Source organism: Leuciscus leuciscus, assembly GCF_965113295.1.
Source record: "Leuciscus leuciscus genome assembly, chromosome: 22".
In the NCBI taxonomy this organism is placed as follows: domain Eukaryota; kingdom Metazoa; phylum Chordata; class Actinopteri; order Cypriniformes; family Leuciscidae; genus Leuciscus; species Leuciscus leuciscus.
Genome location: NC_138746.1, coordinates 31,431,396 through 31,444,181, shown reverse-complemented (window position 1 = coordinate 31,444,181; position 12,786 = coordinate 31,431,396). Strand labels below are relative to the sequence as shown.

Below are 12,786 nucleotides of genomic sequence, written 5' to 3'. Positions count from 1 at the left end.
AATGGGTTAATAAACATACTAAATTATATATTTTTGAAAATGAAAAAATGCAGAAAGTTATCTGTGATGGGTAGGTTTAGGGGTAGGATTAGTGTAAGGAGATAAAATATACAGTTTAAAAACCATTAAGTCTATGGAGAGTCCCCACAAAGATAGTGAACCAGACATGAGTGTGTGTGTGTGTGTGTGTGTGTGTGTGTGTGTGTGTGTGTGTGTGTGTGTGTGTGTGTGTGTATGTGTGTGTATATGTGTGCGTTTGGTTTATATTACATTGTGGGAACCAAATGTTCCCACAAGGATAGTAAAACCTGAGATCACCTCCATTGTGGGGACCAGCCAGCGGTCCCCATGATGGAAATGGGTTAATAAACATACTAAATTATATATTTTTGAAAATGAAAAAATGCAGAAAGTTATCTGTGATGGGTAGGTTTAGGGGTAGGATTAGTGTAAGGAGATAAAATATACAGTTTAAAAACCATTAAGTCTATGGAGAGTCCCCACAAAGATAGTGAACCAGACATGAGTGTGTGTGTGTGTGTGTGTGTGTGTGTGTGTGTGTGTGTGTGTGTGTGTACCAGCAGTCACACGTCTGCCGTCTCATCTCTATACCCACACAAACATCATGTGTTACTTCTCATTTTGTGTTTATTGTTATGTATGTGTATAGGGGAATAACTGTGTATATTATTTCACCGTCCTATATTAATTGTTAAAAAGGACCTATTATGCTTTTTTACATGTTCATCTTTCTTTAGTGTGTAATGTTGCTGTTTGAGCATGAAAAAGGTCTGCAATGTTACGAAGCACAAAGTTATTCTTTGTATCTGTGGTCTGGAGCTTTCTTCCGGTAACGACAACGTCACAATATCCATGGATCCATTTCAGTGAACTATTGCCTGCCTCTATATTAAGATATCTTGAAAAGAACCTATTAACACATTTATAAGAAAAAAATCAAGATATAATTGAATTAATCTCTATTCATGCAAGCTGTAGATTATTAGTAATCTGACAGCATCCTCTATCAAATTAATTGGCGCAATTACACCAAGAAAAGCACCAAACTTGATAACAGACATTTTATGGAAACAAAGTGTCAATAAGCCACTGAGCTAATCACAGCATCAACTCTTACAATTAAACATGTTCTCATAACAATTCTATCAAGTGCTTAAATGAAGAACAAAATGAAGAATCTTATCAGGACCAGCTAAAGCCTGAGATAACTTCCTGACGCCTGAACGCACAAAAGAGTCATTAAACTGGTGAAGGATAGGAGTTTAGACAAGATCGACCAATCAGGGCAGTTAGCCTCAGTCTGACCGCAGGATTCAAACACACTCAGACACTTTACAAGCCTGAGCCACGACTGACTAACAGGGTGGTCCTGTACAGTGAATGTACAATAATTAAACAGTTTCTCCCATAAAGGCCCTTTGTTTGACATTTGACCGATTGGTTGGCACGTTCAGACGAGATGCTCAAGAGTTTGAATTCTTTTTGTGCGATTTCCCAATGCTTATGGGGAGAGGTTAGTTCGAATCCCTATAATCCCCGAGTATGAGCCAGTGATCAAATCCGACCAGCTAGACTTGAGAGTCCTAATGCGGAGATGATTCTTTTCTTGTCTGTTTACAGGTTAAAACACAATTTATTACAACCAAATCTGTCTGTTTCACTACATGTTGTCATGTGGACAACTATTTAGTAATTATTCTGATTTGAAGAGGACCTATTATCTATTTTCACGTTCAACTTTCTTTAGTGTGTAATGTTGCTGTTTAAGCATGAAAAATGTCTGTGATGTTTCAAAGTACAACGTTCCTCCAGCAGGAGTTATTCTCTAAATCAGTGTGACTGTTTCTGAACTCCCTGAAACGCCTCCATTGCAGTCGTGAGTTTTCTTCCGAGAATGAACACGTCACCATATTACTCATTTAATTAAGTCCTGGCCAAGGCATATGCAAAAAGGGGGCAGGGCCTGGTTGAGTTACGTAGTTAGTAGCGTGTTGAAACTCGTAGTTATGGTAAGGGGCTTGACATTTCCAAAACACTTTGACCAATCACAAGACACTGGTCCAATCGACCAAAGTTAATCCCAGAAAAATGTATGAATTGGCGTTGCATGATTGTTTTTGCATGAGGTCAATGTGTACAATGCAACAAAAAATCTGTGCTGACTAATTATCATCTAGATATAAGTGGTGCACCAAAATTACGGCAACCGAAAACGAAAAATCATTTAAAATTCTAGGTAAGCTAAAATAGGTAAACATTTTAGTGACTGCTTCGATATTTAAAAACATCTTTTGGTGCATTACAATAAGATACTGTTGTGTCTTCAATTGTTGGCCAAAAAAAAAAAGGCCCTCCTAATAAAAAATGACAGCTGATGAAATGGTTAAATGCTTCCCAAGAGAAGGGAAGAAACACTAAAAAGCGGTGGCAAAAAAAGAACCAGTGTCGCAAGTCTCCATCGTTGTGTCATCAGATGGGGAGTGATAGTAGACGGACTCGTGGGAATCCAACTACACACAGCATCTCAAGCGCTACACAACACACGAATGAGGCATTGTAACTAGGGCTGGTCCGAATACCATTTTTTGAGCTTCGAAGCTTCGGTAGTAATGAACATCGAATATTCGAAGCTTCGGAGAGAGGGTGCTGAACATATTCTTCAGTATTCTCTATGTGTCGGTATGTCCGTTTGCATTTTGATTATTTCGAGAACCGTTTATCCAATCGACTTCACTGGGAGTGCAGTGTCGCGTTTGGTGCAATATAGATGGACATGCGAGACGTGACACATTCAGAATTAATAAACTTTTAATAAACTACAGAACAGCGCGAGCGGGAAGCGGCGCGCCTCACGCCGATAACGGACACTGCACTAGTGATATAAAACGCACGCACACAGGTCTGTTAAATTAAGCAATACTTTTAAGGTAGTCTAATATTTTTCTGACTAACAAATTACTGACACAGTAGATTTAAATAAAGAAAAACGAAATTTAAATAAAGAAAAACGAAATTTAAATAAAGAATTTAATTTTGTATTTAAAACGAAATTTAAAATAAATAAAAAAACGAAATTTAAATAAAGAAAAACGAAATTTAAATAAAGAAAAACGAAATTTAAATAAAGGAAAAAACGAAATTTAAATAAAGAAAAAAGAAATTTAAATAAAGAAAAAACGAAATTAATTTAAATTAAAAACGAGATTAATTTAGATTGATAATAACGGGTAAAAAGGCTAATACATTTTGTTTCTATTATTCTATTTTCCACAATGTCAAAGCAACGCAGCTTAACTCAAAACACAAGCTCAGGCATGCACTTTGGTCCATACAAACTCCACTGCGCTCTATCGAGAGAACACTCCCGTTGCTGGAACACTGGGGTCGGTTCTATTTCTAGCATGCACGCGTTTTCCGCGGGGCTCGAGCCGCGCCTGAGACGCGTGTCTCACGCAGGCAGTGTGCAAACTCCAACCTGTTAACATGGGAGCCGAAATAAAAACGGACACGCCACGCAGCTGAGACGCTCACGCCACGCAGCCAGTGTGTCGCCGGCCTTATTCAAGCGCGAATGAGAACCGTTTCGCGGGGATCCCAGGTGTGCCCAAAAAAAAAACTAAAAAAACCGAATATTCGAATGTCAAATTTTCAAATCGAATACCAACCCACCGAACGAATATTCGAATATTCGGGTCCAGCCCTAATTGTAACATCCAACAGCTCACAGACAGACTGGAGATTCCCTAAGAATATGAAACAACTTTTCCTTTTCTGTCCTTTTCTAGTTTCTTTCCCAGTTCAGAGTGAAGGAAGCATAGGGCATGGCACTCACAACACACGTCCGGACCAATCCTCAAAACCTGCCAACGTGACACTGCTGAAAGCAACAGGAACATCAATGATTCATGCTATAGACCTAGATGGGGGAAGGGGTTTTAAGCTATAAATGTAACTCTTTTTAGTAGCAAATCGCCTGTTCGCAGGCCCATGTTAGAGCACAAATGGAGCAAAAGAAGTCGCTAAATGTAAAAAGCACAAAGAGACCGTGCGCATGTGCTTTTAAGAGACGTGCCACACATTCCCCAAAGCACTTCTGAACACTTGCTGAAAGAAAACACGTGAAACCATCCAGCCTTCTACGATTTGCTTAATTGTTTTCATTATTCATGACATGAAAGATGCTAAATTAAATGTGTGAGACACGCACGCATTGTGGGTTTTTGTGTGCAAACCCTAACATCTGTTTAGAAAATCCTCCACTTTATTTGATTGACAAGGACCGCCACATACAGCTTCCAGTGTGATAAGGGTTCCTTCAATTGTCGGTCACACATTTCTGAACGTGCATATGTTTACATTTACACATTTACATTTATTCATTTAGCTGACGCTTTTATACAAAGCGACTTACAATTGCTATATATGTCAGAGGTCGCACGCCTCTGGAGCAACTAGGGGTTAAGTGTCTTGCTCAGGGACACATTGGTGTCTCACAGTGGATTCGAACCCGGGTCTCTCACACCAAAGGCATGTGTCTTATCCACTGCGCCACTACCATATGTTGCTTTCAGGCATGCAGCAAAGAGGCTTTATCTCTTTCAAGGTTAGCAAAGACATTCTCAACCATGAGCCAAGTAGTTAGCGGGAAAAAAGCACACAAAAAAAACTGATCTTGCAAAGAGAAATTAGTAAGGATGCACATACAGTATATTAACTAGAAGATAACTTCAATATAATGAATATGTCAGGTAACTAAAGTGTTACATTTATATACGTCTATTCTTATCTACTGCATGGTAAAATGTTTCAATGTCACATTTTTTGAAAGAAATTAATACTTGCATTCAGCAAGGATGCATTCAATTGATCAAAACTCTTAGAAAAGATTTCCATTTCAGATGAATGCTGGTCTTTCGAACTTTCCATTCATCAAAGAATCCAGAAAATTGCATCACAACTGTTTTCAACACTGATAATCAGAAATGTTTCTTGAGCAGCAAATCATCATATTAGAATGATTTCTGAAGGGTCATGTGACACTGAAGACTGGAGTAATGATGCTGAAAATTCAGCTTTAATCACAGGGATAAATTAGATTTAAAATATATTGAAATAAAAAAAACAGTCAGTCATTTTAAATTGTGATAATATTTCACATTATTACTGTTTTTACTGTACGGTTGATCAAATAAATGCAGCTTTGCTGAGCATGAGAGACTTGTTTCAAAGCATTAAAAAAAAAAATGTACTGACCAAACTTTTCCATTTGAATTTAAAACTTCTAGACTGCTCACATCATGAAGATATATGGATAGATGAACAGTTAAAAACATTAGTCAGTGTCTTTGTCAAACAGTTTTAATTGCATGACTGCAGTTGCACTTGCTCTGCGTGATGACAGCAGAAAGAAAACAGCTCCATCCACATAAAACATCTCAGTGAAATTGCCAAATTGAATTATTTTAATATGAAAATAAAGTGAAACTGGAGAGTGTTTATATAGAGTGTTCACATAGAAACCAATATTCTTGTAAATGGCTCTGAGGCTCCTGAAATGAATGGAAATGTCAGCAGAGGCTGACAGGAACTATGAGTGATTGGGACATGACTGTTTTTTGACAGTTTCCAAAAACGCAGGCCCCATGAATCTCGCAATGGAGATATGCAAAGCTTCATTTCTCACCAGCATCACCACTACAAAGCATCTCTCTCCGATCATCAGTATTATAAATTAACAACATTTCGATTTATAATATCTATAGGTATTTATTGTCAGAATTGACATTAAAATGAAATGATCAACAATCATATACTTTTATATTAGTGCACCCATAGAAATCATATGTGCACATGCTCTTTTTTAGCAAATCCAACAGACCAGAAAAAGCCCTTTCAGTCACATTCAGACTGGGATGAACATTTCTTAGACTTGGACTGGAAGTTCCTCTTCCAGAAAACTGTCGATTGCAAACATCTCATTCAACAACAAAAAAGAATAAATAAAAAAAATGTATATCGAAATTGTTCAATTGGAGCTGCACTATTCTGGATGAACTTTGTTGTGGTTTCAGATAGAGATTCTACTATGATTCTTAACAGACAGCTAAATAAAATAAATTTCTATAGGTTCTGACAAAATATTGCTGCAGTCTATTCAATTTAATTAAATGTTTAATTAATTAGAATGAATATTAAAAAAATGGTTTGATTGAATGATCCAATGGCTCATTTAAACACTTCACTTGTTTCATTGCTGAATGAATCAGTGTTTTTGAACAAATCCCTTGAATGAATGATTCAATGATTCACTCGTAAAGACTTCACTTGTTTCATTGCTGAATGAATCAGCGTTTTTTAACGAATCTCTTAAATTAATGATTCAATGACAAAATACATTTTAAGTCACTTGCCGTTATTGTAACAATGTAATCAATACAATCGTTATTTGAAGTGCCATGTGTGGTAGATTTTTCCCCTATGCACCTGACTTAGGTTGAACTTAGTCCTTGACACCTGAAAATATTATACTCAGTTGAGTTACCTCTGAACGCGCGAGTTGACGCCTAAGCCGCAATCTAACCCCGCCTAAGAGTCTCACAAAGAGTCGAACGACGTCTCGCCCCCTATCGAACACTATCACTTGGTAGTAAGGTCTCTAGTGTTTCGCTAAATAACTTGTTCCCCTAACTAGCTTTCTTGCTACGCAGCAATAATATCAGACAGACTTCAGCAAACGTCCTTCAAACGCTTTAATCACGGCCGGAAGAGATCCCGAGCAGTTCTCAGAGAATCTCCCCCAAGAAGAAGCAAGGCCAGAGGATCTCAGAAAAATTCCATTGAGAATCCCACCAGCTAACACGAATACAACAGTTTTAATAGAATAAGGAGGTACGGCAAAAATGTCATACTGCATTTACATAATTTCCCCTTATTTGATTGGTTTTCATAGACAAACCCTTCTGTTACTAGGTAAAGCAAACTTTGTTTTAATGATTACTTCATTGTTAATCACAAGGTTCAAACCTAGTCAAGTGTCTAGTTTCATTTCCCATATTTGTTATTTTTACACTCACACAACCAGAGTAAAAGGGGTATGGCAACACAAGTTTTCGCCAAAAGGGGAACACACATAAAAGCATATGAATGTTGTTCCTGCAAGAAAAACAAATTAAAAAAATCTATCACACATGTCACTTTCAAAAGGTGATTTGCTCTATTTTGATTGCTATCGTAGACATCAGTGTTTTTATCTGAAATATAAACTTTTATCCCAGTACTTCTGTGATAATTTGAATTATTGTAAGGCGGAAATAACAATACGGTGTGGTTGAAAAGACTGTTTGTGAAGCTGTTTCATACCTAAACATGACACCTGCTCTCTTTGGGCCAGCGGCGTGAACACAGATCTGAATGTTGCGGTGTGTTTTGTCAAAGGTTTAATAGACACAGAAGACTTGTTGTCATTTAGGAATAAGATCGTGTGGGTGTTTGAATTGAGATTGGATCTTTTAACGATTAATCGTGCAATCAAATTTAAAAACCAACAACTTTACGCAATATTTGTGAATGCCATATATTTTTATTCTTATTGATTATCTTAGCAACATGCTAACTGAAATGATTCTGCATTTTATTATGTGTGCAAACATGGCCGCTCGACACGTGCACTAGAAAGTTTCATTCTTGTCCAGTGTCTGTATCATTTCTCTCCAGAAATTATGACCAAATAAAATGTCTTTGTACTTGTTTAAACGAGCACCCACAAAGGTTATATAACTAAGAAATTCAAACCGTACGTGGAGCTGATTGAGCGTACATTGTATACGCGTTTAAATAAAATCTGTCTATGCACGTACAGTACACACATACTACACTGATGATAAAAATGTATGTCACACACACTGCACACATATGCTAGTGCAGGGGTATTCAATTAAAGTTCCAAGTCTCCATATTTCCTTCCTAGCGGAGGTCCGGACAATACTTTTCTGGAACAGTTATACATTTCCATCGGGCAGCCGTAGTAATTTGTAAAAGCAAATTTAAACACTCAAAATAGTCATCAAAGAGGAGATTCTTGGGCCAAGAGAGCCAAAGCAGTGATGTCTAACAATTTTAACCAATATTTACCAAGAAAAGTAAATATTTCTCCCAACTGGATATTAATATAAAAGGTTAGATCAGATGTTTTATCAGGCTATTTTTGTGTATGTATTTATTTATTTATTACATTTTGACACCGACGTGTCTGGCACACAGAAGACCTTGGGACTGAGAATGGTTTACCTCTTAAGAAAAATATGGACCATTTTTATACTTTGCTCAAAGTAATAAACTTCTAAAAACAAAAAACGTACATAATCTGATAAGCAAAACTCTCATCATGAGCACAAAAGAAAGTTAACTAGTCATTTCAGATTTGTTTGTCTTCCCTTGCCATCTCTAAATAATTGAAATGCTCTTAATATGCTGATTAATCATGCTAAATTTGGGGAAAAAAACGTCTAAAGGTGCCACATGTTAACTTAGTTGTCACAAACAAAGTAAGATAAAAATAACTGTATTTGCTGCATTCTCATTTTCTGCAGCGTTTTAGCAAAAGTATCTATTTTTCGAATTATGTCCCACGGTCCGGATGGAGCAACGCCCGCCATTTGAATACCACTGGTTTAGTGAATGCGTAAAAAAAAAGAAGTATACTTTGGTCTTTAGTGGGCAGTGTATTTTTAACAGAACCCTTTTGTGATGAGGAGCCCAGTTAAAGTATGAAGTAAAGAGCTCATTGTAACTATAAATCCGAGGTCTCAGAGTGTCAAATGTATGTAGATTGCTGGAGAACTCTAAAGAGTAAATAATAGACTCACAATGCTTTTTTTTGTGATTTAACTATAGCCCACATTTACTGGAGATTTCCACCCTGAGGGAGGTGAAAACACATGATGGAGAAACCCATCTTCAGACTACATCCACCGTTCAGCTCTCTCCACCCATTAAACAGACAACTAGGCCAATCAATACAAGCGCCTGCCTGACCATGTCCTGCATGCTTCCGCTCGGCACCACGAGTGAGATGATGAAGGGAACACAACGAGTCTGTTAGCCAATACTACATGTGATGTGAGTAATCTAGCATGGGCCACAATGGTGAAACTGAGCAATTTTCGGTTACACTTTATTTTAAGGTGTCATTGTTACAGAGTAATTATAGATTTAAGTATTGAGTAATTAATTAGGCAAAAACGACCCACTGGTAGGATTAGGACTTGGTTGAAGATTAGTTGCATGTAATTATGCATAATTTACTGTTATTACTAGTACATGTAACATAAGTAACAAGGACACCGTCAAAATAAAGTGTTACCCAATTTTCTTATGTGCCTTAGCAGTTAAGACAGTTCGCAGTGTGAAACCCTTTATGAAAACCTGTGCCTTTAAATTCATCCCTTTTGACCGCAAATATTGCATTGTTTTTAGGCATATGGCCTTAAAAACGTCAAGCGACTTTTGCATTCTGCTTGATTCTATTATATAAAATTTTCATTTAGGTACCCAATTAGTTGACTTAAAAAATAAAATAAATAAAAAAGCTTTGCAAATCCCAAGAGTTTTCTGATTAGCACAACCTTTGTGCCGATGTTGAGGAGACTTAAACAGCTTTAAAATTTAGAATAACTTTTAAGCTATACCAGATCTAACGATGCTGCCTTTATAGCGTTAGTTCCAGTGGGAGAAAAGCAGCAACAAAGGGAACACAGAACAGTGAGAGAACATGAAAGCTAATGCAGTGCATGGGGGAAAAAATGGAGCAGAGGTATTGGGAGTCCCTGAGTTGAAAGCAGAACCTCGTCACTAGTCATGTGCACCTGCTTTTTGGTGTTGGAGCCTAAAAGCCTTGGAATCCCTGTAAGCCTGGAAAGAAGGCGAGATGTCTCTGATCAAAGTGGGTTCAACCTAGTACTCCAGTGAGCACCTGAGGTGTAGTAGACTTTAAAATGTGGGCACTCTCTCTTATCGCAAGACATCATGGCCAACAGCTTGTCATTCTGACAGTCACCCAGTTAACCCCATAAACCAGGGACTCAACCTAAGCCTTCTGGAGTTTCTAGGCTAATCAGCAAGTTATCTCATACAGGCATCTTCTCACATGATTGGCTCTTGTCCAACCATGCCATTCAACGCCAAGAGCCAATGAATGATCAGCTTTAGGGTCAGATTAGGCGGTTAATGCCACCTAACACTTGAACACTTCAGTGTATTGTAATAAATTATACAAGGCTACTGGTCAAATGCAAATCTATTATTGAGTATTGAAACAAAGAATTATACACTGCCAATCAACAGACTGGCAATGTTATAACAATGACAATTTCTGCAACATTTTTGAAAGAATAAAAATTAAAACATTATAATGAGGACAAAAAAATAAACTTACTTGATCCTGTCGGCATCTGATAAGGACTCCTGTAAGAAAGAGCATTCATTTAGTATGTGCAAACTGAATATCCTCTAAAACATAAAAAAATCTGAGAGATGTATATTACAATCAATATTTCACATATCCTTAATACCCACACTGCTGTATATTTCTCTTTTATACCAAGAGGGCAAACATAACATTTCCTCAAGACTTGAACGTGAACTGATCTTATGTGTGGCTGTTAACAATAATCTTCAAATGTCAAAGCTTCCTAAAACAATGTTTTACATTATTGCACATATAGGAACATACAGTACAGTAAACAAATTAAAATGAGCCCTACACTGTGGCATGTATCAATGAAATATGACAGCTTTATTTATGACCTGTATGTGTTAGATAATTCATCTCATAATTTCAATAAAAAGCAAGTGACGCAAGGGAAGAATTTGACATCATACTCTGTGCCTTCAGCCAAACAGGTCAATATGCACATGCCTAGTGAAGCTATGAAATTGGTCTGACATCCTGTTTTTTTCTGCTAGCTAAATGTCCACCACATCCCACAGAGCAGAAAATGGGAATTTGTCTAATGTAGAGCAAGGTTGTAAACAACGCTGTTTGTTTAAAGACAAACTATGTATTTTGTTGTTGAAGAATGAAAATCTCGGACAAATAAAACTGCTCAGAACAAAAGTTCATGAAACACTGTCGCATACGTGACAATTGGTGATGGGGGTTTTAATAAACGCTCATATTTAGAGCAAAATATCCTTAGGAAACACCAGAACAGTGAGATGAGAATACTAGCCATGGCATTGATACAATAATGGAAAAGATCAGCCAAATTTTTTTGAAAAAGTTAATTAGCCCTTAAGTCGTTCCAAACCTGTATGGCTTTCTATTGTGGAATACAAAACAATATCTGAGCTGCTCATTTATAGGTTCTTCAATGCAAGAGTGGATTGTATAGTATATATATATATATAGTATATTAGGTGGGGATAAAGTCAAAGAAATGTTGTCAGTAACGTACCTTGATCTGTGATAATATAGAAAAGGCAGTCACTTGTGATAAAGGTGTTTTCTCACCCTCCACAATAATGGTGGGAATCTCACCCTTTGGCAGCCCTGATTTATCCATATTGTCCTTTTTCAGGGCTTTGCTCTCTACATGGGGCAACTGGTGGAGTTGAGTCTGGTGTTGAACCCCCCGTGGAGCCCTATCATCCCCTTCAGAATCATTGCTGCCCCCCACCCGACTGTAAATTGGGCCTTCGCCTTTAGGACGGGCCCCTTCCCGATGGGGATCTGCATGTTGCTTTCCTGACACTCTTTCTGGACTGTCCGCTGCCATGTGCCATATCTTGGGTCTTGCCTCCTTTGATTTTCTGCCGGCTCTGCTATGCCGGGAAGCCCATTCATCCCAGGGTCTACACCGCTCTTGCTTTGGGTCATGATGGTCCTTGAATTCGTACTGTTGGGGATTGATGTGGCATTTGGTTGTGTTCTCTTTTAAAGACATTGTTGAATCAGGAAGGTGTCTCATTTGGTTCTCTTTTAAAGACATTGTTGAATCGGGAAGGTTCCCGCGCAGCAACTTTAGATTGGCAGGGGTCATTACCCGGTAGGTGATTTCATCCAGAAATTGTGAAAATTTTACCTTTTCCTCAAGAAGCTGCATCTTCCAATCCGGTGGCATAGAGCTGGGAGATGTAGATGATGTGGAAGTAGCACGTCCAGTGGGAGAGACCCGTACGCCCTTTTCCCTGTCCAAGGACATGCTTTTGGGTTTCCGGCTACGTCCACGACTTTGCTTCTGGCCTAGCATCTCTGCCGACTTAGATTTACGCAGACTATCGGAAGAGTACACTCCCAACTGATGAGAGTGCTTGAGGATGCCCTTGGGTGGATGGGCATCAATCACAAATGCTACATGTGGTGGACACTGTTCTTCCCTGGGTACAAATATCTCCGCTTTCTCGTTGAAGACTAAAGAGCGCTCAGCACTCCTGCTGGAGAGTGACGGGGAAGTGCCTCGAATGTAATGCTGGTAGTCTTCCGAGGAGGAGAGATCGTCGTCAGCAGAGAGTGCCAGTAGGTCATCACTACGACTGATAAAGCGGTTCATTCTTTGTTGCCGGAGATGCTTGGGAGGAGGTCTCATGCCGAGAGAACCGTGGCTGAAGATTCGTGGTGGAGGGAGGACACTAAGATCCAAACTAGACAGGCTCGAGACATCCAGCTCGCTGTCAGATGCTTGCGACCATACGGGTCTTTCAGGGCATTGTGGGTAAGGGCCTGTAAATCGTGTACGCTGCAAAATAGGTGCATGATTTCTGGGGGAA

The 12,786-nt window shown here is 38.5% G+C and overlaps 3 protein-coding genes across 5 annotated transcripts in view; 1 reads left to right on the top strand and 2 right to left on the bottom strand.

Annotated features, from left to right (window-relative positions):
• lrrc73 (leucine rich repeat containing 73) overlaps positions 1 to 12,786 on the top strand; it is a 176,592-nt gene that overhangs the window by 69,215 nt on the left and 94,591 nt on the right. The window lies entirely within an intron of this gene.
• The window catches only part of LOC309487078 (tight junction-associated protein 1-like), a 112,746-nt gene that overhangs the window by 37,590 nt on the left and 62,370 nt on the right, over positions 1 to 12,786 (bottom strand). For all 3 annotated transcript variants that reach the window (XM_082154605.1, XM_082154607.1, XM_082154606.1), the window contains one exon: positions 10,454 to 10,482. In XM_082154605.1, the coding sequence (XP_082010731.1) occupies positions 10,454 to 10,482 (29 nt within the window). The remainder of the gene's footprint in view (positions 1 to 10,453; positions 10,483 to 12,786) is intronic.
• Positions 10,490 to 12,785, bottom strand: LOC309487101 (uncharacterized protein). The gene has a single exon (XM_082154643.1). The coding sequence runs from the start codon at positions 12,603 to 12,605 to the stop codon at positions 11,463 to 11,465; it is 1,143 nt and encodes a 380-aa protein (XP_082010769.1). The 5' UTR covers positions 12,606 to 12,785; the 3' UTR covers positions 10,490 to 11,462.

Bases quoted from the DNA above. Each gene is read 5' to 3' on its own strand.
- LOC309487101 (XM_082154643.1), bottom strand. From the start codon at position 12,605: ATGAGACCTCCTCCCAAGCATCTCCGGCAACAAAGAATGAACCGCTTT.